The sequence below is a fragment of the Pipistrellus kuhlii genome, unplaced genomic scaffold (genome assembly GCF_014108245.1).
Source record: "Pipistrellus kuhlii isolate mPipKuh1 unplaced genomic scaffold, mPipKuh1.p scaffold_m20_p_5, whole genome shotgun sequence".
In the NCBI taxonomy this organism is placed as follows: domain Eukaryota; kingdom Metazoa; phylum Chordata; class Mammalia; order Chiroptera; family Vespertilionidae; genus Pipistrellus; species Pipistrellus kuhlii.
In genome coordinates, this window is record NW_023425551.1 from 20,647,957 (window position 1) to 20,674,732 (window position 26,776).

General features: G+C 40.1%; 1 protein-coding gene across 11 annotated transcripts in view; it reads right to left on the reverse strand.

The window, feature by feature from the left end:
* Nucleotides 1-14,884, reverse strand: part of REPS1 (RALBP1 associated Eps domain containing 1) — a 73,241-nt gene extending 58,357 nt beyond the window's left edge. For all 11 annotated transcript variants that reach the window (XM_045573383.1, XM_036413452.2, XM_036413451.2 and 8 more), the window contains exon 1: nt 14,732-14,884. In XM_045573383.1, the coding sequence (XP_045429339.1) occupies nt 14,732-14,884 (153 nt within the window). The remainder of the gene's footprint in view (nt 1-14,731) is intronic.
* Between the last annotated feature and the right edge of the window lie 11,892 nt (nt 14,885-26,776).

The following is a 26,776-nucleotide window of genomic DNA, read 5'->3' on the forward strand; positions in this document are numbered from 1 at the left end:
CTTTTTTTTAAAGGCAGGCACAGAATACAGTAGGCTCTTAGATTTCAAGGTTTAACAACTGCAGTTTTCACTATTCTTATGAGATTTATATGGACCATGATAAGTAGTAGAATATGTAATTTTGATGTGGCACAGTATAGTGGCCTGTGCTAGGGAATGTGCTATCCCTATGTAGTACTATTGTGAGCGTGACCAGCAAGCTCATCTCTACATGGATTTGTGGTCTTCCACATTCAGCCAGGAACACTGGAAGTCAACCAAAATTGTGCTTTATTATGTTTTGTAGAAGAATGTAGAATGTGCCAAGATATCCAAATTCTGCCACAATTTTTTCTTTAGTTGCCAATAAATTTCCAGTTTTATTTTTTTTAAACTTACAATTACTATGCTATAAAATAAAAAAATAAGGGGGAAGGGTTCTAAAAGGGAAGGAGGGGAACTGACAATGTTGGTCAGCAAAGCAGCAAAATCAGAGCTCAGAATGCTACTTGTTCCTGTTCTTGCAGCCTCCTTGTCTCTTCTCAAGCCCAGAATGTTGACAGGACAAGGAGAGAGTAATCAAGACTGCAAGTTTCAGCACCCCCCTTTTTACTTCCCTGGGTGAGAAGCCCAGAGTTGCTTGAATTCATCATCCCAATCACATTTATGAATGCAGAGAACAGCAAGGCTAAGCAAGTGGCTTGTCCTAAAAAGTGAGCTGTTTCCTAAACATCTACTATACACTTTTGCTGCTATAGACCTCATGAGGTCATGAAAGAAAACAGACCTGAATTTTATTCAGTTTGCTTACAATATTGTTGGGATGTAAATATACTGAAAAAGCAGCTAAGCAATGACATAAACAAAAAGCAATACATAGTGCAAAATTCCTACAAAAGGATGGGCAAATGGAAGTCTCAGAGTGAGGGTGAGGTTGTTCAAATTAAATTTCCAAAGCCTACAAAAGCTAAATCACATTTTGAAAAATGGGGAGGATGGAAGCATGGAAGTTACAAGGGGAGGCTACTGCACATGGAAAAAGTAGCATAATGAAAATAAACTGATACAGAGCAAGTAACTGTGAGAAACACAAACGAATTTGCTAGGTTGGAACACAAAGTCCATATTAGGAGAATAATAGGAAACAAGATAGTGAGACGTGAGGGTGAGTAGGCAGATAATTTTTAAGGCTGGTTAGGCATGACCACTTAGAGTTGATATGCTTTCCTATTGTTATGCATTTTATGAGAATGCTATGCTTTCCCTCCAAGAGTCAACTAAATTAAATGAGAAACTACTGACCTGTTTCCTTATTTAAATTAGTTGTCTACCACTACTTGTTCATTGTCAAGTTCAAGAACTGGAAATTATACTTCAAGAAAGGCAAAAATGCTCATGTGAGTTTACTACTGAAGTGAACCTGAAATCTTAAAAAAAACTAATAGGAGAATATTATAAGGTACAGCACCTTAAAGTTATTAATATGTATGCTCATTATATTTGACTGGAGTTACCTGACTGAAAACTTCAAAAGTTTTCAAAAACATACAGTCTAACTGAAAGATCTATACAATCTGGTCTCAGAGGTTCCATATTGTTTAAAAAGTGAAGAGGTTAGGTTAGGACTCACCAATGTACTGATGAGAAATGAAGCCTTGAAGTGCCAAATTAACCAGTCCAATGTGTTTTGGGTGCTTATCATGAACAGAATAATATAAGCAAAACAAATAAGGATAAGCTAACACTTCCAAGCTAACACTTCCAAGTTGCTTGCCACATTTAAGAAAAATTATATATACCTGAATAGGAGGCTAAAAGTATAAGATGTATATAAGTGCAAACTTATAAAACAATGTGGAAAGGTTACAGGAGGGTTATCTGGTTGAGAAGATCAGGAAAAAGTTCAAAGAAGTAGGATATCATATAAAAACAAAAAAATATGTATGGTATTTTATAGGTATTTCAAGTAACTTTCTAATTCCATAAAAGACAATACAATCTTTTTAAAAAATGTTTTTATTAATTTTAGTGAGAGAAAGGAGTGGAAGACAGGAAGAGGAACGTAGATCAGCAACCACCTGCATGATCCCTACTGGGGATCAAGCCCACAACCCCGGTGTGTACCCTGACCTGGACTGGAACCTGGGACCTCTCGGTCCATGGGACAATGCTCAACCAACTAATCCAGTGGTCATCAACCTTTCAGATCTCACGAACCATCAGTGGTCCATGGACCATTGGTTGGCAACCGATGAACTAAGCCACATGGGCCAGAAAAGATGATAAAATCTTATAAAGATGTTTCTTGATGATTTAGATTAGATAAATATTATGCCTGGGATAAAAATTATGAAGAAAACAAAAAAATTATAAAAAGTGGACTGCAAATATCTCAATCTAGAAAAGAAACTCATCATGACAGCAAACACAGTATGTATTCCTTTGTGTTTAGCTTTTGCCACTTATGTGTTTGCATTTACCTTTGTTGAGCATTTATAAGTGAGTTGTTCCTTTTTACTTCAGAACAGAATTTCATTGCATTGATATAACATATTGTTTATCCATTCATCATATGATGGACATTTTTATTGTTTTTCAATTCTGATTTGTGAATAATGTTGCTAAACAGACATTTACATTTTTTTACACTTTTTTTATGCACATTTTCATTTCCTTTGGGTAGATTCCTAAGAGTGGAATTGCTGGTTCATATGATGAGCATATATTTAAGTTTTTAAGAAACAGCCAAACCATTTTCCAAGAGCAGTGTATAAAGATTCCAATTCCTCCACAATACCAATACTATGTCATGTTAGTTTTTTTAATGATAGCCACTCGAGTATGTAACAGCATATCACTGTGGTTTAATTTGCATTTCCCTAATGATGAATACTAAACATCTTTTCATGTGGGTTGGCCATTCACATTAACTTCTTTGGTGAAATATCTATTAAAGTCTTTTCCCCATTTTTAATACAATTTTTTATAATTGAATTATATGATTTCTTTATGTAGTCGAGATTAAAGAACTTTATCATGTTTTTAACATGCTAATATTTTCTGCTATTCTGTGGCTTAACTTTTTATATTAAGTATCCTTGTATCCTTTAAACTGTAAAAGTTTAAAAATGCTAATGAAGTCCAATTTATCAGCTTTTCTTTTAAGATTCATGCTTTTGGTGTCACATCTAAGAATTCTGCCTAACACAGGTCACAAAGATTTTCTTCTGTTATCATCTAGAATTTTTATAGTTTTAGGTTTTACAGTTGAGTATGTGATCTATTTTGAGATAATTTTTGTGTACTGTCAAGTATATAGCACAAAAATATGCCTAAGGCCATTTTTTAAACATACATATATCCAATTGTCCCAGCACCATTTGTTTAAAGACTATTCTTTCCCAATTGAACTGTCCTGGCATTTTTTAAAAAAACCAAATGATCATAAATGTAAAAATTATTTCTGGATCTCAATCCTGTTCCACTAACCTACATGCTCATCCTTATACCATTCTTGATTATTTGAGATTAATTAAATTTTAAAATTAGCTAGGGTAAGTCTCTTATTTTGTTTGTTTTCAAAATTGTTTTGGCTATTCTTGGTCCTTTGCATTTCCTTATAAATTTTAGGATCAGCTTGACAATTTCTTCTGGGATTTTGGTAGAGAGATTTTGTTGACTCAGTAGATCAATTTGGGGAAAACCATCACTTTAACAACATTCAATCTTCCAATCTATGAACACAGACTGTCTCTCCATTTATTTAAATCTTTTTAATTTCTTTCAGCAATGTTTCTGTAGTAAAAACATCTTGGTGCTTCTTTGGTTAAATTTCTTCCTAAATTTTTGATGACACAGTGAATAGTTTTTCTTACTTTCATATTTAGATAATTTCTCACTTCTGAATTGTTAAACTCTCCTCAGTTTGTAGAAAAAGTAAAAGCCATTAGGCTAGAATATTCTAATTTCCCTCCACTAAATCTATATACCTACTTCTCTCTATATTTATGTTTTTACTTCTTCCTTCCTTTTAAAATTGATGATCCATTTCCTATCAAAGAACTGACTCCATAAACCACGTGTCAAACACAAGGCCCGCGGGCCAAATCCGTCCCGCCAGGCCTTGCAATGTGGCCCGCACCGCTGCGCTGTCATCACTGCACTCCGCTGCATTTCCATCACAATGACAGTTTATGACTGTTCAGTAAACCATTCGGCCCGCAATTTAGGCTGGATTTTAGATTTTGGCCCCTTCTCTGATTGAGTTCGACACCCCTACCATAAACAGTCAGGATCCTGAACTTTCTTGTTTTCTTGAGGATTTCTCTCATTTTCCTTCTTTCTTTTATTAATCCTAACAACTAAAATCATGCTGCAGTATTTCTTACACTCAACAAAGACTTCCTTTATATCCTCATACATCTCTATCTTCTACCCCATATCTGTTTCCTTTCATAGGCAAACTTCTTTATAATTTCTAGGCCTGAGCTATCATGTATCCCCTCAAGTCACTTAAATCTGGCTTCCATCTCTACCAAGCCATGAAACTGGCTCATCTCAGTTACTGATGACCTCTAGTTGTCAAAGCTAATGGCCCACATCTTCTCAACCTTTAAGCCAAACTCTATACAGTTAACTATCCTTTCCTTGAAAACTTGAATTACTTGGTATCCATGACATGATCCAATATACATTCCAATTTCCCTACAACCACTCTGGCTGTCCTTCTCATGCCTTCTTCCCAGTGACCTTCTATCCAACTTTAAAACAGAGATCATCAGGGTTCTATTTCTATTCTTACAGTCTCTTCCTCAGAGATTTCACCTATTTTCATGGTTTTAAATATCACTAATACATTGATAATCTTCAAATTGATATTTCCAAGCCAAATATCTGAATTTCTTAAGATTCACTGGTTCTCTCTGATAGAGGCCTACTTGATCATCTGAGGCTTTTGAGAACTCAAGACTGACTAAAGGAAACTCCTGAATTCACATTATCCCTCCTCCAAAATAAAACAAGCAATAAACTAAAACATTAAAAAAAAATAATACAAATAAGCCACTCTTTCCCCAGCAATCCAAAATGACATCTAGCAATACTCGAGTTCTTCCCTCTTCCTTAAGTTCCACATCCAATCCATTCTCATGACCTCCTATTTCTACCACCTAAAATATCTCAAAAATGTCCACTCCTCTCCATTCCACTAATGTAAGTTATTGTCCCCTACCTAAATTACTGCTATCCACTGGCCAATCTATTTCTGCTTTTCCCAGTATTTTCTTCTCTATACAGCAGGGTAGGTTTTTGTTGTTGTTGTTTTTGTTTGTTTGTTTTAATATAATTCATATGAGACTACCTGCTGAACAAAGTCTTTTTGCATTTTTAAAAAAACTTTATTGTTGAAAGTATTACATATGTTCCCATTTTCTCCCCATTGACTCTTTCTAGCCCATCCCCACCCCGTCCCAGGCCTTCACCACCCCATTGTCTGTGCCCATGGGTTATGCATATATGCAAACAAGTTCCTTTGTTTATCTTATCTCAACCACCCTCCCACCCCACCCCTGCCTTCCCTCTGAGATTCAACAGTCTGTCCCATGCTTCTATGTCTTTGGATTTATTTTGTTCATTAGATTCCATATGAGTGAGATCGTGTTATACTTGTCTTTCTTTGACTGGCTTTGCTTGCTTAGCATAATACTCTCTAGGTCCCTCCATGCCGTCTCAAAAGGTAAGAAAGCCTTCTTTTTTTACTGCTGCATAGTATTCTGAGGTATAAATGGAATACTGGGTCAAATGGCAGTTTCATATTTAATTTTCTGATGAAACTTCATACTGTTTTCCATAATGGCTGCACCAATCTGCATTCCCACCAGCATCCACATTCTCACCAGCACTTGTCATTTGTAGATGGTGACCATTCTAACAGGTGTGAGGTGATACCTCCTTATCGTTTTAATTTGCATCGCTCTGATGATCAGTGACTTTGGGCATTTTTTTATATGTCCGTCTGTATGTCCACTTTGGAGAAGTGTCTATTTAGGTCCTTTGCCCATTTTTAAAATTGTATTGTTTTGTCTTCCTTTTAAGTTGTATGAGTTCCTTATATATTTTGCATATTAACCCTTTATCAGATGTATCATTGCCAAACATCTTCTCCCATACAGTGGGCTCCCTTTTTGTTTTGTTGATGGTTTCTTTTGCTGTGCGGCTTTTTATTTTGATATAGTCCCATTTGTTTACTTTCTCCTTTGTTTTCTTTGCCCTACGAGATGTATCTGCAAACATATTGCTATGAAAGGTGTCTTGAGATTTTTTTCTTTCTTTTTTATTGTTTAAAAGTATTACATCTCCTTTTCCCCCAATTGACACTCCCCACCCCCCTGCCAATATGTCTGAGATTTTAATGCCTATGGTTTCTTCTAGGATTTTTATGGTTTCATAACTTACATTTAAGTCTTTTATCCATTTTGAATTTATTCTTGTGTATAGTGTAAGTTGGTGGTGTAGTTTCATCTTTTTGCATGTATCTGTTCAATTTTCCCAGCACCATTCATTGAAGAGTCTGTATTGACTCCATTGTATATTCTTGCCTCCTCTGTCAAATATTGAGCATAATGACTTAGGTTGATTTCTGGGTTCTCTGTTCTGTTCCATTGGTCTATATGTCTGTTCCTGTGCACATACCAGGGTGTTTTGATAACAGTGACTTTGTAGTAAAACTTGACGTTGGTATTGTGATTCCTCCAACTTTGTTCTTCTTTCTCAATATTGCTGAGGCTATTCACGGTGTGTGTTTGTGTTTGTTGTTGTTGTTTCCATATAAATTTTTGGAGTATTTGTTCTAGATCTGTGAAAATATGTCATTGGTATTTTAATAGGGATTGCATTGAATCTGTAGATTGCTTTGGGCAGTATAGACATTTTAATAATGTTAATTCTACCAATCCATAAACATGGTATATTCTTCCACTTGTTTATACTTCCTCTAGCTCTTTTTTCAATGTCCTGTAGTTTTCTGGGTACAAGTTTTTTATCTCCGTGGTTAAGTTTATTCCTAAGTATCTTACTTTTTTTGTTGCAGTGGTAAATGGGATTGTTTGGTTTTACTTTCTAAGAATTCATTCTTGGTGTATAAAAATGCCATCGATTTCTGGGTGTTAATTTTGTATCCTGCTACACTGCTGCATTCATTTATTAAATATAGTAGTTTTTTTGTGGCGTCTTTAGGATTTTTCTATGTACAATATCATATCATCTGCAAATAATGAGTATTTTACTTCCTCCTTTCCAATTTAGATGCCTTTTATGTTCTCTTCTTATATGATCACTGTGGCTAGGAATTCCAGTACCATGTTGAATAACAGTGGTGAAAGTGGAGATCCCTGTCTTGTTCCTGTTCTTAGGGAAAATGATTTTGGTTTTTGCCCATTGAGTATAATGTTGGTTATAGCTTTGTCATATATGGCATTTATTATGTTGAAGTATGTTCCCTGTATATCCATTTCGCTGAGTTTTTATTAAAAATGGGTTTACGCTTTGTCAAATGCTTTCTCTGCATCTATTGATATGATCATGTGATTTTTGTCTTTCAATTTGTTTGTGACATATCATATTTATTGATTTGTGAATACTGTACCTTGCATCCCTGGAATAAATCCCACTTGGTCATGGTGTATGATCTTTTTAATATATTGCTAGATTCAATTTGCTACTATTTTGTTAAAGATTTTAGCATCTTTTGTTCATCAGGGATATTGGTTCTTTTAATATTTTGTAATCCAAACTCCTTATCACTATGTATAAGACCTGTAGCCATTCTCCGCTCTTGCTCATATTATTCCAACTTTTCATTTTCTCAAACATATTAAGCTATTCACAGGATCAGGCCCTCACATGCTGCTCCCTCTCTGTGAAACATCTCATTCTCTCTCCCTTACTTTATGCCCATGTCTCTTCAGTGAAGCCTTCCTTTACACGGAAGTAGGTCCCCACAGTCTCCCATGATACTCTTAGTACATAGTTCTTTTCCATTTTTACTTTAACACAAGCATAATCCAAGAAAGCAGGGGAAGATTTCTGGTTTTTCACCACTGCATATACACCCCAAATATAAACAGTAACCATGAGAAGTATTTATTAAAAATATTCAAAGCTTTAAGAAAGACATGTCCATTCAGCATTTCACAGATTCGTCTGCTCTTCCTTAAAATTTTCTTACTGTAGTAGTCCATGGGATGAGCTTGACTAGGTTGGAGGAAGGTTGACAATCTCAAATTATACACAAAATTTTGCTTAACTATATTTCTAAACAGATGTCCAATGTGTATGCCAGAATCTCAAAGGAATCCACAACCTAAGAGGTTAGAAGGAGATATATGATAAATTCTGGTTTCATCATTTAATAAGATAAATTCAAACTCAATATACAGTCAATTCTTAAACAAAATGAAGAAGAAATGTAATTTTAAAAAAAATCTAAGTTCTATAATTTATCAAGTCCCAATGAAATCTGGTATATGGTATGAACTTAAAAAAGATCTGAGTCAAGCTTACTATATTCTGATTTTTTAGGTCATGCCTATACATATGCAACCCATCAGACATAAATTCTTTACATAGAGGTAAAGTAGAGAAAAGAAAAATGAAAATGCATCTATCACAGAAAAGACTATGTAGAACAAAACATATATGAGGGGAAACACTGGAAATGCAAAGTCTGTCACCCATTTAAAATTCTCAATGGCCATCTAGATATCTTAAAGAACTAAAAATGATGGACCTCAAATCTCCCGAAATATAAAAGAAATCAATTCCAATGTCAAAATGATGAAGCAACTAATTTCAAGTCTGTGTGCTAGTTTTTTAAGGTTGTGATTAGAGTCTGAAAATCCAATCCAATCACTTCATATAGTGAGAACATCCAGGTAGTAAGTGATTTGTTCAAGGTCACAAAGCTAGCGAGAGATGGGACTGGAACTTGCCCCCCATAGTTAGTGCTCCTTATACAAACCTCTCATGTTCTTTTATTGCTCCATCAAAATACTTAGCATGAATTCCCAAAATACTAAGATTCTAACTGTGGGGTTTGGTAAGGGAAAAAAAATGATCAAACCTAGCACTATGTGATATAAAAAAGTGACATTTTTAAAGTAAATATTACACTACATAAAGTCATTAAGTGTGACTTTTTTCACAATGTATGGTTTTTCAACTGTGTATAAGAAAGTGTCTAAGGCAAGATTATTTTTATAGTTTCTTATAATTCTTCAGTGATTTAGGAATTACTACAAATGAAAATAATCCCTACTCCAGAATAACAAAGCTGACATTTATTTGTATTAAGTTTATAATTTCTAGTGCATAATGAGGCTCTGTTTCCTATTTTAATCCTATCACTAATGAGTAGTTCTTATAATTGAACAAATTTTAAGAGAAAGACAAAATGGTTTATGTTTAATTCTTGTCACTTTTCCCCCATTAACTTAATATGTTATTCAAATAGTCTAACAAGATATTGCTCAACACAAATGATCTAAAAGATTTTTTCAGTCTTATTAATAGGGTACATTGTTTATAGCCTTCAACAAAGGAACAGTTAGTACTAGAACCTTTTATCAAATTATTACACATTCAAAGTTTGTAAGAAGCTTTAAAACATTTCCCAGCACAGAGGTTTTAAGCAAAAGCTAAGAAACATACTTATTAGTGTAGTAAAGTACCTTCCCTAATCTTTAAAAAATAAAATACATTTCTTCTGAAAAAAAATATATTTTTAAACCTCTGAATATTTTCTTGCACAGTAGACAGCAAAATTTCTTACAATTAAATCCTATAAAGACAGATTTTTCTTCCTCTGAGTTCTGCTCCTTTCTGGTGTGGAGCATAATTCTATAAAGTGTTAGCTATTCATATTTGCTTTGTGTGTTGCCATACTGTCTCCATAAACAAACCCTTAAAGTCAGAACATACCTTAAGATGTCTGACAGTTGTAGTAATGTAAAATTGTGTGCCTGTGTGTCCATGATACCAACTTCAAGAATCTTCCTATTTCTCTTAAGTGGCTGTGTCTTAGGACATTATTATACATAAAACTATGTGAAGGAGAAAATCCATATATATCTCAAAACAAATAATTTAGAATATCCAGTCTTTATAAGAACTATGAGCAAAACAATCACATGAGCTGGGAAAGAAAGAGCTGAGCATTGACCCATGAACCAGGTGGTCACGGTTCAATTCTGGGCCAGGGTGCATGCCTGGGTTGCTCTTTCACTGATTCCCAGTGTGGGGAGTGCAGGAGGCAGCCAATCAATGGTTTTCTCTCTTCATTGATGTTTCCATCTCTCTCTCCCTCTCGCTTCTTCTCTGAAATCAATAATATATATATATTTTTAAAAAGAAATAGTTGAGAGGTGCCAAGGAATAATGATAAGGAAGAGAGACTCTATTCACTAACAAGTTATTTAATTTCTCTGCTTACCAAGTTCCTAGTTAAAAAACAAAAACAATATCCACTTCAGAGTTGTTGCAAGGATCAAATGAATTCCCCATGAAAATTACTTGCCTGGTAAATGAAACATAATAAGCACTCAATAAATGCCAGCTCATTCCTCCTTCAGTTTTGGGCCCTCTGTTCTTTGTTCCTAGCCTCATTCCCCAAGATGACTCAGCCTTCTCCCGACTTTTATTAACAAATGCTGAAAATGACTCCATCAATCAAAGCTCTGATGTGTAGATGCATGCTCACAGTGTGAAGAGCTATCTGTCCCTTGCCTCCAAGCAAGACACTTAGGTGATGAAAATGAGACCCCAGATGCCTGAACTTCACTGTAAGAGCCAGCACTTAGGTGGACAAATATCTACCTGTTTCCAACCATCTCCTGGAGATTTGCATTGCTATCTCAAAATGCCGACATCAAACTCATTATCTCTTAAGAATTGGGCCCTCTTCCAGCCCCTTTTCTAATTGTGAGTGAGACTAATCCTTGTCCTAGTCTTCTTTCATCTTTTTTTTAAAAATATATATTTTATTGATTTTTTATAGAGAGGAAGAGAGAGGGATAGAGAGTCGGAAACATCGATGAGAGAGAAACATCGATCAGCTGCCCCTGGCACACCCCCCACTGGGGATGTGCCCGCAACCAAGGTACATGCCCTGGACCAGAATCGAACCTGGGACCCTTCAGTCCACAGGCCAATGCTCTATCCACTGAGCCAAACCGGTTTCGGCTCTTCTTTCATCTTAATATCATCTAAATATCACCAAGTCTACCTTCATAATCTACTCTATCTCTTGCTTCATTTTCTGTCCTTCTGCCACTATAAATCCAATCTCAGCACTAGTGATATTTTGGGCCAGGTAAATTATTTGCTGGGGATTGTCCTATGTATTGCAGGAAGTTTAGCAGCATCTCTCCCTTTTATCCACCAGATGCCAGTACAACTGCTCCCTCTCCCTAGTTGTGGCAACTGCCCCATCCCCCGCCCCCCATCCCCCAGGATAAAATAATTGTCCTCACCAATACCTCCTCACCTCCTATATTTAAGTACCATGGTCTAGATCACCATTTCATACATGCACTTAGAATCAGTTCCCAAATCATCTCCAGTTTCTTACCTCTATCTCCCGCCCTACTGACCTTCTAAAGACTTCCCAAAGCACTGCTTTTATGTGTCATTTCTCTTATATCTACAACTATCTGTTTCTTTCACAGTTTAAGGCTCTCCACCCAGCCTTGATAATCTGGCCTCAATTAAACAGTATCCCACAAAGCATCTCCCCTAGTGACTACTCAGAAGCCCTTCAATAAAAGACCTGTTTGTTCATCCAGCCCCTCCTGTTCTGTTCCTCTGTTGTCACCCTAGTTTGGATGCCCATTACCTAGCACCCATTCCAGACCACTGCGCCAACTTCCAAGCCCAGCCTCTACTCTCTTTTCCTCACTCAAAGTAAAAGACTACCAGTGAGCTCCACTGCCTACTGAAACATGGAATCTTCCATCTGTTCTTATAATCTTTCCTACTATGGTCTAATTCTATGTTCCATTACCTGGAAAACATACTCTAGCTTGGGTACAAGCTATCTGCTAGTCCTTGGACAGGCTCCTACACTTTCCACCTTTGGTCGTGTTTTTTTCTCTGCCTGGAAGTCCTCTTAATCCCACTGCCCTTCCTCCTCACTAAACTCCCATCAGAACTAAGAAGCCTTTCCTGATCATGCTTCCTTTGCACCTCTCCTATGGTGTTCATATTTGCTTTTTGTTACACATGTATTTTCCTGTAATTTACAAGGTCACCAAGAGCTTCTTATCCTAGTGATACCGTGCAATGCCCAACCAGTGTTAGGGAGGTAACTCAACAGAATGTGAGCTTCCCCAAATGCTTTCCATTTAGAAAGCAATGGAGAGCTATGTTTTCAATCTCAAACTCCCTTAAGCCAATTAAGTTCACATTCCCTCGCTTTTGTCTCAAATTTTATGTCTTAAGCCAATTTTTAGATAAACTGCCTTCAAGATACCCAGAATGCCACTGCAGTATATGTTACTGCGAGGATTCCGCTGTAGGGATTTCTTATAGCTTCCAACTTGTAATTAAATCCTGAATATTTATACTATTTAAGCTCTCTCTTTATACAAAAAGGCAATAGATATTTTTCAACGTTAATAAAATTAAGCAAATCCACATGAAAATAAGTGGACTGAATTAAACATGTATTTTAAGCAAAGGTTAATTAACAAATTTACCTATCAGAAATAATACATTTAAAGTCTTAAATAAATGAGTTAGTTTATTTTAGCTGCCCTCAGCCCAAAGACATAACCATGGATGGGGAATAGCCGGCCCCTGGGTCATGTAAGGCCCGAGAAATCATTTGGTCTGGCCCTGCCTGCCAAGGCAACCATAGGTGGGATTCGAAATTCAATAAACCTAGGAGCTTCTTTCATAGCAACATAAATTTCTATTCAGTTAATTATATTAAGCGAATGATGTTACCAATATCCAAATGGCCCTTTGCAGAAAAAAGGTTCCCCACCCAGGACATAAACCAAAATATAACATGGGAAGTTTCTCCTTAATTTTAGTTCCTGAGTTGAAAGTGTGTTTTATTTCTACAAAAGGACCATGTTCTGACCAGACCATAGCCATATGAAGAGTGTACACACCCCACCCTGCAACTAACAGTCTTTGGCAGGGTCAGCAAACTATAGGCCCTGTTTTGTGTGCCCCTGAGGTAAGACTGGTTTTTACTTTTTTTTAAAGGGTTGTAAAAAACAAAGAAGAATAGGGGACAGAGACTGTGGCAGCCAAAGCCTAAAACTTCCTGTTCAGCAACATGAATTTGAGACTCCCAGCTGCTGGTATGTAAGACACCCAACCTTTCCTTCCAAGATTTTAAAAAAGCAATATAAAACATACAAGAGTATGCAAGAAAGACAGAATGCATTCATCTTAGTCACAGTTACTGCACAGGTAACTTCTAAAAGAGAGGCCTGCGTGAATTGTTATACTTCCCAGAATCTTTGTTTGGAAGAGCTCGCCTCTCCTTGTCTATGCTGTGAAGAGAGAAAGTGCCTGGCCCGAAGGCACAGCGTCAGTGAACAACAGAATGGTGTCCAAGCCCCAGGCCTCAAACCTCTGGATCCAGTGCTCTGAGGTACGCTGCCCGTAACTATGCATTTGGGCTTTAAGTTCTGGAGATTTTGATAACTAGTTTCAACCATCATAAAGATGAAAGCTTAAAACCTGTTCCTGATTTGCTACTTAGACAGACTCTACTTACTAGCAGGTATGAACCATGAAACAGTAACATCAATGCCCACCACGTACATTAGTTAAGAACTTCTAGGAAGCCTTTTATTTTAAAAAACGGATGTGATAGAAGGCTTAACACTTGCTCTGCTTGCCCCTCTAGGACTACAGAGGGAGGCAAACAAACGCCTCTGACTCCCAGCTGCTCAGTGCTTATCTCCCCACCCAAACGCACACGTCTCACCCAATGCCCAAGGGAAACCTGTCCCGTGTACGCCAGCCGCACGTCCTATTGTTAATTTCTAAGTTCTTTCCCGGATCTTCTTGTGAACTACTCGCCACGAGTAGTTCACATTTTTTTTTTAAATCTCCCTAAGAATGTAACTTTTTTGGAAACACTGCTCTTCCCTTTCCAGATCTATAAGATCCAACTTCCCCGTGTCTGCTCGGTTCATTCCAGAATTAAAAAAACAACAACAAAACACATTGTACCTCTATGGATGACATGACTACTCTGTACGACCCCACGACTTAACGACTCAGAGACACGGTAACCACCCAAGATTCTTCAGCTCAAGTTGCTCTTCCAAGGGCTGGACACGGACAGATTCTGGGGGGGTAGTCGAAGAGATCCAGGTCCCAGGCTCATCAGAGATAACAAACAGATCGCTGCCTGACGTTTCTCTTCCGAGAGCCAGCGACCCCCTCCCGCTGGCCCGCGGCCGGCGGGGTGCGGGGCCCGGGCACCTGCGGCCCCGGCGGAGGACGGTGCACCGGGGCGGGGGCCGGGGTGAGGGGTGCGGGGTGTGTGTGTGTGTTGTGGGAGGGGAGGAGGGTAACCTGCCCATCGCCGTCCGTCCAGGAAACAGCACCCACTCCCACCCCCGGGGGCGCCGGCGGGAGGCCCGGGCGGCCGGGAAGGAGGACCCCCCCCCCCTCCCCCCGCGGCGGCCGGCAGGCCCGGGCGCGGCGGGGACGGGCGCCCCGGCGACCTCACCTGGAGGACCACGTCGTTGGGCAGCTGCGCGGCCCGGAACAGCTCGAGCACCCGCCCGTTGGCCGCCACCTTCTTGGTGCTCTCGATGTCGCAGTAGGAGAAGAGATCCGAGTAGTATTTCTGCTCCGCATCGCTCAGCGTCAAGCCTTCCATCTTCGCCGCCGGCTCGCGGCCGCCCCGGCCGCATGCAGCGCGCGGGGCCCGGCGCCGGCTTCCTCCGCGGCCCGGAGCCCCCGGGAGCCCGGCCTGGCGCGCGCGGGGGGCGCCCGAGCCGCAGGGCCCGCCGGTCCGCCCGGCCGCCGCCGCCGCCGCCGCCGCCTGCGAGGCCCGCGCAGCCCCGGGCTCAGCGCGCGCAGCTCCGCTCCGGGGGCCGCGGGGAGGAGGCGGGGGCGCGGCGGCGCGAGGCTCGGGCGGGCGGACTCCGCACGCCTTCGCCGCGGGTTCGAGTCTCTCCCCGGCTCCCGCGCCGCTTCCCTCCTGGACTTTCCGCCTCGGCTTCCCCTTCCGCCCACGCCGGGCCCCGGAGTGGCAGCACTTTTCCCAGAAAGTTGTTGTTGGGGGGGGGAGGGTCGCCGAGCCTAAAGTTTGGGGGTCTCCGGGCTGAGCGCGGCCGCCGCCCCGCCTCCCCGCGCCGCCATTGACTGCGCCCGGCCCGGCCCCCGACGCGCCGCACCGACACTGACAGCGGCCGCGCTCCAGACCCGGATGTGAGGCCGCGAGGAGAGAGCGCGAGAGGCGGAGGGAACACCCACCGGGCGGCCGGCCGCTGCGGGAGAGGGGGGCGCAGCGCCCCCTGGTGGCCGGAGCCCGCGGCGGCGCCCGCCCTCCCTCGGCGGGACGAGCCGGGACCCCGGGGCAGGCGGGCTGGGGCGGGAGCAGCGGGCGGCTCCTAAAGAGCAGGGGAACCTGGAGATCAGGGTAGCCTGGTCCATTGTTTCGAGACTCCTGGCACTCCGCGTTGGATAAGGATGTGATCGGAAGGGAACGTTGTTCAGGTTGCGGTAACCCTTCGTACCTTTTTGATGTCAGGAGTTTCTGAGAATAAATGCAGCGGCTGTGTGCGCTCCGAAAGGCTGTGCACCCCCAATCCAATCCCTTTGGGAACCCTCCTAGGCAGACACAGCGCTGGGATGTCACCCCGCTCTGGGTTTGAGCCACGTTTGCCTGAGAACATCTGCTGGCTTGGGGGGAAACGCACCAGGTTTCTTTGCACCAGGTCGTTTCTGCACCGGAATTTGGTGCCCCCGGTTTATGCCATCAGCTCTCCACACCCCGCTTCTCCCTCTGGGCCCCTGACACAGGGAATGCTGAAGGCACCTCAGGTAGAAGATCCTAACAGGAGTTTATACATCACAGATAGGAAGCATCTCGAAAACAGCAGCTAAGGCAGAGAGGGATCCGGATTTTCCAGTTTGGGTTTTTATTTTGTTTTCTACATGTTGCTCCCCAGAGGGCTGATCCTGCAAATTATGACAGGGCCACAATCTTTTTATCTGGAATTCCAAAATAAAAAAGCAGTGTAGAGCCTAAGCTTTTATTTTTTTTTAATTATTTATTTTTTTGTAATTCTCTGGCAGCAAAACCCCATGTGCCTCATTTGAAGGCAAAAATCCTAACTCACATGAGACTATTTATAGTCTTTATATATGCCCCTTAGCGTCAACATTTATTCATTTTACTACAGGCTTTAATAGGATACACACACACACACACACACACACACACACTGTTACAGGCATTGTGTTACCATTCTTTGTTTAACCCTACCAGACCTGAGGCCCTGGACCTAATTGTCCCCTATGCCTGGGCTCCTGAGCATTAAAAAACATGAGGGACTGTGGAGCTGGGATTATTTTCTAACGGCATAGGAGCATTTTATGTAGATACAAATATGACATGCCATTAAGCACACATTTCCCGATCTCTAAAATTTTCACTTTGCTCCAGAGACACCTGCACACCCCAGCAGGGCGCCTGCCACCGGTGACCAGAGCCCCCTAGGTGACCTGTCTCCCGCAGGTATCAATGGGAGGAGCACAGGGGAGGAGGGGCTGCTGGTTCGCAGTTGTCTTCAGCACCGTTTTCTCCACCTCCTTTCCCAGGCGCTGAAGGTCTTCCTTCCTGCCACCTAAAGCAGTGGCCGGCTCTTTGGCCCCTGTAGTGTTCTAATGCCACTTCTTCAAAATAGACTCACCCAGGCCGAAAACCGACTTCTGCGCATGGGCCAGGATTGAAGTTTCCATCATACTGTACGTGCGTGCCTGCACGTGGTATTTTGTAGAAGAGCCACGCTCCAGGGGCCAAAGAGCCGCATGTGGCTCTCGAGCCACGGTTTGCTGACCACTGACCTAACCTACTCTTCCCCACGGACCTTTGTGTGGCTTGTTCTCTCCCACCACTCAGATGCCTGTTCACCTGTCACTCCTCAAAGAGACGACCCCCCCCTCCCAACTCACCACTTAATCTAAAATAACCCCACTACCGTACGCTAGTCCCTATCTGAATTATTTTCCTGTTTAGCACTTTTTACTACCTGGCATTAAAGTGTGCATCCATTTATATTTTTAACAGCTAATAATTATGGAGTACTTACTGTGTTTTAGGCACTGTTCTAAAACGATACACTAATTACTGCATTCGTCACAACAACCCTATGAAGTAGATGCTATTAGTATTTTTATTTGACGAATGAGGGAACCGAGGCACACATGGGACAAGTAACTTATAAGTCACACTGTTATGAAGTGTCTGGATCTGGGATTCAATACCCAGACAGTCTCAACTCCAAAAATCACTTATGGTGCCTTTGTTACTTGTGTTAAGTCTCCCCAGCTACCATCCCTGCATTTACCAGGAAATATTTGTTCATTGCCTGCCATAACTCTGAGGCCCAGTATGTGGCATATAGTACTCATCAAGAGTTTGTTGAATGAATAAATGAACAAATGGTGTGACGAGCCAGTCCATACCATCATCTCCTAGTGTGGCTCCTTAACTCTGCAAGCTCCAGCTCCATTCCTCTGTGGCAATCTGAAATAGTTATAGGATTGCTTTGCTTCCAAGTTCTGGAACTCTGAAATTCCCTTCTCCGTCTATATGTGCTCTCCTTTTACTCTCGTCTCCCAGTCCTCAAAGAAGCCTGCTCATTATAGCTTTCAGGTTCTCCCTATCCAACACATCCTTCACGTGTGGAAAATACCATTGGAGCCAAAACCGGTTTGGCTCAGTGGATAGAGCATCGGCCTGTGGGATGAAAGGTCCCAGGTTCGATTCCAGTCAAGGGCATGCACCTTGGTTGCGGGCACATCCCCAGTGGGGGGTGTGCAGGAGGCAGCTGATCGATGTTTCTAATTCTCTATATCTCTCCCCTCCTCTCTGTAAAAAAATCAATAAACTATATTAAAAAATAAAAAAGGAAGAAAATACCCTTGGAGCATCATGTGCCAGTGTGAAAGGAACTGCATGGTCTTCTCCTCAGGGAGCACTCACTCCCTGGCCTCCCTGTCAGCCATGCCAAGAACCTTTTGCAGCATCCCGAATCCTCCTTGTACTGTCCCCCCACTCCCTCCCAATTCCGTGCCAAAGGCTAACACTGAACTGGCCACATGTGTTACAGGATGCTGAGCGGTTCTCTTCCTGTGGTCTTACTGCTGTGAGGCTTTCCTAGGACATAGAGTGGGAGTTTTCCTGTTGATGGCCAGGACCAACTGGAGGACAAAAAGTATCACATGTTCTAATCTAAAGAAAAACAGTCAAATCCGACTCCCCCGCCCCCTCAACACACACTCTAAGTAAGCGCTTATTAAGAAGCAACCGGAGGGCCCTACAGCTGGCAGCCACAGCCTCAGCCCCACTGACCCACTCCCCTAGGTGGGGAGGAGCCCGGGTCTGTGTGAGAGCCCTCCCAGACAGACACATCCTCCTGGAGGCAGGAGCTCAAACACTCAGGGGGGCCTGGGTGAAGGGGAGACCTTCTCGGCCCCTGGCTGGATCCTGGGTGGGCTTGGTGCTGCAGAGTTTGACAGTTACACAAGTGAAAGAGATTTTTTCCCCCTACGTCTGTCACTTACATTGATATTTCCAGGTTTGAAGGGAAAGAAATGATTTAACACATGGGCTCTTTGAGGTCAAGTCTATTTTCTTTCCTTTACATTTCTAGACATGTCAATTTTAAAAAGTGACACCACGAGAAAGCTATTTTAAAACACATGTTCTATATGGTATAGCTACACATTTAAAGAGGTTGGCTTTCAGGTAAGATCAAGCAGTTGGTCACTGCCCACAAATATCAACTGTTTTTAAATTGGAAATCTTTAAGTTTTAAAAATAAACTACATACAGTAAAATGTAATGTTTCTGATATACACTTCTACGAGTGTTGACAAACGTATATAGTCATGTAAGCACCACTAAAAACAAGATGGGGAACCATTCCGTGCCCCCCAGATTCCTTTCTGCCGCCCCTTGTACTAACTCTGCCCTCTACTCCCAGCCGGGAGCAACCACTTTTTTCTTTCTCAATATCTTTTGCCTTTTCCAAAATGTACTTGTAAGTGAATTTAAAAACTTTTTTTTTGTTTTTGAGATGTAATCAACTTATAACATTGTGTTAGTTTCAGGTGTACAACATAATGATTTAATATTTGTATATATTGCAAAATGATCACCACACTAAGTCTAGTTAATATCACCACATAGCTACAATTTTTTTTCTTATGATGAGAACTTTTTAAGATTTATTCTGTTAGCAATTTTCAGTTATGCAACTTAATATGTATCTTATTTCTTTTCCTCATTTGGAGTCATCCTAGCGGGCATAATCAATTAAGTTTTTAAAAATACTGTGTAGAGGCAAAAAATATATGAGGCAATCTTTATACTACACTACCAATGGAATCCATTTTCATTACCTGTGTCAGAGAGAATCATAAAATTATTATTTTTGTGGATGCTGCAGTTGTAAATTGGTGGTTTAATAATGAGATAGAAAATGCCAGGTAATTTTAAGATCCCATAAGATACCATGAAGTTCATCAGGAGCAAAGGCATAGCAATCTTAAGGAGACTGTTGGCACAGTAAAAGTAAACCAACTCTTTGTATAAATAGAATTCTGAGCAGAGATGAACCAAAATGAAAAGCACTCTTCCCTAAATAAAAATCAAACCAACAGATATTTATTACTTACACTATGTAAGGCAGTTTTTCCTCTAAGTTTCCTTTGTAAACACTTTTACTTTAGTGTGCTTCTACTATTCTGAATTTTTAACACGGAAAAAGTCAAATGGTTTCCCTACTCTTCATTACCCTAAAGCATGCAGAGGTGGTTGTAGAAAATGCTGAAGCACGCTGCTTGCCATCGGCACTGTTTTCTAAGGCAAAACCTTCGCACGTGGGCAGAGTCATCTCCAAACATTTCAACTTCTTAAACTATTAATTTAACAAAAATAATGCAAAGTAATATGTCCTTTATTCTACTTCTACAACCTATATTAGGATTCGTTATTCCCCCATCATTTGGCCATGAAAATATTTTAGTGTCATGGATTCTATAAGCTTCCATGGTGCTTAAGAGCTATTGTAGAAGTTTTCTGCTTTGTGAAGTATTTTTCGATTTTAATCCTAAATCATACTTATTATTTTGACACATGCTGTTGTCAATATTTCACTTTTCAAGGATACTTAGAGGTTATCTCTGTACAATCTTAAAAACTAAAAATGTGTAAAGTAAAAATGAATATAAACCAATCTTAATGGCTACAGTAATAGAAAGGTATCCAGTTGTAATGGAAACAGAATAGTTCTAGTTTGAGGTCAAATACACTTGGGTTGAAGCCTAATTCTGGCAATTATTAGCCAAGTAATCTAGGGCTAGTTAACACTCCCAAGCTCAGTGCCTTCTTCTGTAAAATGGGATACTTTATTTGGCCAGTGCAAGTACCAGAGAAAATGAGTAATGAATGAAAAAGATTTCTATTGAATTGGTGTTTTACTAATGGCAGCTATTATCAATGACAAACATGACCAGTTAAAATCTAGATTTTTTATATTTGTTCCTGTTCTTTGTTCAAATAATTCAAATAATCAGGGAGATATAAATAATTATTTTAAATATACATTACTAGTTATCACGTCCATTCCCCCCTAGGATTTTAAGCTGTTACCATTCAGTAAATTCTATGGACAAAGAAAGCCTGGCCTGTGTCTAGTGATTTTGGATACGTACAGCAAGTATAACAACCAATACCAATTCAGTGCTTAAAATCAACTTATTTATTTAAAAAATAATGAAAATATAAATATATGATGTTATTGATTTCAGAGAGGAAGAGGGAGAAACATCAATGATGAGAGAGAATCATTGATTGGCTGCCTCCTGCATGCCCCCTACCAGGGATCAAGCCTGAAACCTGGGCATGTGCCCTGATAGGGAATTAAGCCATGATCTCCTGAGCCACACTGGCCAAGCAATTTATCTATTTTTTTATTTTTTTAAATATATTTTATTGATTTTTTACAGCAAGGAAAGGAGAGGGATAGAAAGTTAGAAACGTTGATCAGCTGCTTCCTGCACACTCCCTACTGTGGATGTGCCCCCCACCAAGGTACTTGCCCTTGATCAGAATCGAACCTGGGACCCTTCGTACGCAGGCCGACCCTCTATCCACTGAGCCAAACCAGATAGGGTGATCTTTAAAAAAAAAAACAAAAAAACAAAACAAAACACACAATTATTTCAATACAGGTATGTGAGTAATTGGATCAAACTTTTTAAACATTATAAGTGGCTTTTTAATTTTCTCTAATGAATATAATCTTCCTCAGTAGCAGCATGGGTTGAATTTAATCTTGTCAATTATCTTAGGCTCTTTCTGGTAAAGTGTAATCATTTAAGTAATTTAGTCTCCCACTTAAATGCTCAGCCTTTCATATTGCATACTCCTTTCTCTGGTCCTCTCCCAGATGTCATGGAGAGGTTTATGGGGGGCTGGGAGATAGAGACAGCTTGCATGATTTCTTGACTGTGAGAGAGAAGGGGCCTCAAATCTACAGGATTCCTTGTACTGTCCTCTGGTTTCACTGTGAGGGGACTGGTATAGTGTACGTCTATGATGAGGCATCCTTAGAGTTAGCTGATCCCATTTGCCCTTTAAAAAGATCAGGCTGGTATCACAAAATCACTTGTAGCCTTCAACCTCTAATCATTAAGCCTGCATTTGGTGGACTGTCATTCACTAGTCTTTCCATTAGCAGTTCCACTGGTCCATATAGGAACTTGCAGGGGTGATGGTGGGGTTTGCTTCTTAGAATTGAGATTTTTGGTCTAGGCAGGTGGTTTGGTTATCTATCATTGCATAACATATTATCTCAAAATGGAGTGACACAAAACATGATTTTGTGGGTCAGGGATGTGGGAAGGGCTTGACTAGGCAGTTATCTTTTATGTGCGGATATCTGAAGGCTTGACCGGACTGCATGTCCAAGGTGACTCCCTCAGTGATCTAGGAGCTCCTCTGGGGTATCTCCTGCGGCGCCTCATGGCATGTCCATGTGTTCAGGCTTCTTACAGGGTGATAGCTGCATTTTTAAAGGAAGCATCTGGAAAGCAAGCATTCCAAGCCATCAAGGAGAAATTATGCATTATCATTTCAATGCATTCTATTGAATATAGACATTATAAGGCCAGACTGGATTTAATGAGAGCAGAATTATTTATATTCCATCTCCTAATGGAAGTGTCCACTGTTTTTCTTCATAATGAATAAACTATATAAAATGACTTGTCTTTTTAAGCCATATGTACTATAACTGACAAAAAAAATGAGTACAACTAACTAGAGATTTATTTTAGATTGGGTTTCTCTTTGTCACTTAATCTCACATCTTGCTGTTATTGGCATTTTACTATTGCTGAGGTGATAGTTAAGTCTTCAAATTAACCTTTTCTTTTTATCATGGGAGTGATTCATTTATAAAACTATTTGATGTATTTGGGCTGTGGTTTTTATTTATTTTTTACTTTTTGGTCAGCTTTATCAGTTTCTTCCTAGATTGTTGGTGTAGTCAGATTTTTTCTTGTTGAATGAATTTTTTCCCCTCAGAAATGTATGCGTTGCATTGATAGTTTAAAATTGACATCAATCTTCTTTAATGCGCTTTATGTAACTATTTTAAAGACAGACCACAATTAAGTTTCAAGATAGAAGACAAGTTTAATTACTTTCTTGGATTATTTAAAAATAGATTTATACTGCCTTTAATTAAAAAAAAATCTCAATGTTCTGCTTGAACAGTAGCAAAGCTGGTTTTACCAAGATAAGTTATTTCAGCTAACAGCTATAAAATTTACTGTATGCTACTTTCTGTGGCATATAATAAAGAAACTCATAAAGGTCAATTCAACAAGAAGTCAATAAGCACACTCAGATTCAGTCTCCATGGGCCCAGGATCCACACTACCCTTGTTTCCTAGAACAATATTTTGATTTTTGATTTAAAGACACAAAGTGATTTTACCAAAGTAACTCAATAAACCAGGTAAGTTACTCAAAGTGAATAATTTTCAAAGGGTTACTTATGAGAAAGATAGTAATTAAAATAAGTATTATCTGTACAAAGAGAAATAAGAAAAATAAAGAAATGTAGCTAAGGAGTCAAAACCACAAGTTTCCCTGAAATTGCCTGAAAACAAAAATGAAGTTGATTGTTTGGTTAGTTTGACTTAGTATTTGTTGTGAGTGGCTTTATTTATAGAACTTGGGACCCTTAAAAAACAAGTAGTTGCTTTAATTTTTCCCTTCATCTGCAGACTGGCACATATCTTGCATGTGAGGTTAACTTAAGACATGCTCCCGAATGAGCCAGGTCATTTCACGTGAGCAGACTGAGGAATAGTTACAGTGACTTTGTTGTAAGAGTGCCTATGAATAATTGTCTTCCCCACAAAGTTAGTATCCTATTTTCTTTTATGAGTACAATTCACTAACTTCCTTCATCCTCCTTCCTTTTTTGTTTTGTTCCCTTCTGATCTCTCCCTTCCCTTCCTTTCGTTTGTCAGTTTCTAAATAGTTACTATGTCAGGTTCTCTGCTCAGTCTGAGGATTTGAAGAAAAGATGTCTTGCCTTTCAAGAGGTAAAAAGCTTGTGAGGGTGACATTCACTACGAATGCTATACAGTGTGGTACGTGGTTTAAGAGAGAAACAGAATACGCCCAGAATATATAGAAAAGTTGCCCTACAAGACCTGCAATGGTAAGAAATAAGGTCAGTTTTGCTGAAAATGGTTTGGCTCAGTGGATAGAGCATCAGCCTGGGGACTGAAAGGTCCCAGGTTCAATTGTGGTCAAGGGCATGCATCTTGGTTGCGGGCACATCCCCAGTGCGGGGTGTGCAAGAGGAAGCTGGTTGATGATTCTCTCTCATCGATGTTTCTAACTCTCTATCCTTCTCTCTTCCTCTCTGTAAAAAAATCAGTAAAATATATATATATATATATATATATATATATATATATATATATATTTTTTTTTTTTTTTTTAAGAAAGAAAGGAGGTCAGTTTAATTGTTGGAGGGAACTGTATTATGATTATCAATACTTTGGCAGATAGAACAGGACAGTTAACGATATTACAGTGATGGCATTTTGCATTAGGTCATTGGAGATGGGGAAATGGAGAATGGAACTAGAAGTGATGCGAAGGCTAAAGTAAAGACAGTGAGGAAAAGGAGGGGAAGGTAAAAGGAAAGTTACCAAAGATGAATAAGTTCCAGTGATCTGCCATACAACATACTTAAAATGCTATATTATGCACCTAAACATTTTAAATGGTAGAAACTCATGTTCAGTGTGCTTACCATAATAAATTAGAAACAACAACAACAGCAACAATATTCCCACGATACAAATCCTTGTGCTGGTCTGGCTGAGCAGTGGCCGAGAGCGATGCCTGGTTCTCTTTGGCCCCTTGAGTGTGGCTCTTCCACAAAATACCATGGCCTGGGTGAGTCTATTTTGAAGAATTGGCATTAGAAGAAGTTTAAGTTTTAAAAATTTAGCTCTCAAAAGAAATTTCAGCCGAAGCCGGTTTGGCTCAGTGGTAGAGCGTCGGTCTGTGGACTGAAAGGTCCCAGGTTCAATTCCGGTCAAGGGCATGTACAATACATTGGTTGCGGGCACATCCCTGGTAAGGGGTGTGCAAGAGGCAGCTGGTCGATGTTTCTCTCTCATCGATGTCCTGGCTCTCTGTCTCTCTCCCTTCCTCTCTGTAAAATATCAATAAAATATATTTAAAAAAAAAAGAAAGAAAGAAATTTCAATTGTTGTACTGTTGATATTTGGCTCTGTTGACTAATGAGTTTGCCGACCACTAAACTAGTTAGTGTTAACGGGATTGTTTAGCTTTGGAATAGGAGAGTCACCGTTTATTTTTTACAGCCAGGTACTTTCCCGCCTATTTTCTTTCTATTTGTCTTCCTCTCAGTCTAGGACACTCATCAATGTGCACTTATTTATGTTTTAATATGTCTCTAATCCTTTAAATTGACCTTTTTCATCTCCTGGCACAAATATTAATTACTAAAATTTTGTGGCCCACCAAAAAAAAAAAAATATATATATATATATATATATATATTGGCCTGTCTGACAAAAAATAAGTATAATATTTTATTCATTCATGCCAAACAGCTATTGTTGTGTTGGCTGTTGTTATTATTTTATTTGGCAATCTAAGGGAAAGAGGTCAATATTCCTGACTAAACAGCCGGGTATTGCATGTTTTCAACATTCTTGTGGCCCACCAGTTAAAAAATCACTGTTCTAAAGATTTAAGAGTAATCTGAGATGTGTAGGGCTTTTAAGACATCCTGGGGGCACCGTACATAACTACAATCTTGTCATGAAAACAGTTTGGTAAGTTTAGTTCATTTCAAGTAAACATGTATTGATCACCTTACTATGTATTAATAACTGTACTAGATGCTGAGAACAGAAAGTTAAAGAGCATGATCACCATATTTGAGGAATTTATTGTTTCATAGAGGAGACTAATACACAGGGTATCCCACAAAAAATGTATACACACTTTGACAGCTGATAGCTCAATCTTGAAAATGAAATATATTTTAATAAGCACTGCCTTTATATTTATTCAAAGTGCGTGTGTACATTTGTGGGGGACACCCTACATACTGTTTAGTGTCTTTCCTTTTCTGTGTTGAACTTTATAACTATGTACCTACCCACCCCCAGCCCCCACCTCTGAGTTCCAGCTTGGTGCTGTTCCTGATGTGAGGATGTCTGGTTCTCCTCTAACGGCCTTTGATCCCCTTTTATGTGAACATTTTGCAGTAGCTTGTGAGTTTTCAAACTGCTTACTACGCAAGTTTTGTTTTTCCTTGCTTGTCTGCACAAAAGGATGGAAAGCAAACATTTCACCTCACTTCCAGGGAGAATTTGGAATTAAGTTCTTCATGCTCTCAAGGAGAATTACATTTTCAGTTTTTAATTAGCAAGTCAGTTTCTAAATGATGAAAGTCTATTGTGAAAATGGCACAAGAGAAGAAGCCCTAAAGGGGACAGGACTTCAGAGGGAAACAAGACAGTGGTGACAGAGGGAGATTTTCTGATGAGCGGAGCTTACCAGAGGGCCCCTTGGGAGTCTGGGAGTTGACTCTTAGAGAAGCAGCCTAGAAAGTTTTGGACCATTGCTCCTAAAAAGCAGGGTGCGTAGACCAAGAAGGTCACTGTTTGAGGTCCCAATTGTCACAAGTCTCAGGACCCCTGACTTCACCAGAGAAGCATCTTGTCTAGACACAGGGACCAAACCAGCCATTTCCCTATCTATACCCAGTACTGCCCAGCACCGCAAAGCCCACTCAAGTTTACTCCCCATGTGATTACCCAAGCAGAACCCCCTCCACTCTTTCAATGACCCAGAATACTTACTTACATATTCAAGAGAAAATGGCAAGGACTCTACTCTTAGTTGTGGGGAGCTGTAGGGGTAGTTCTCCCATACTTGAAGAGCTGAACCAAAGAAGTTGAA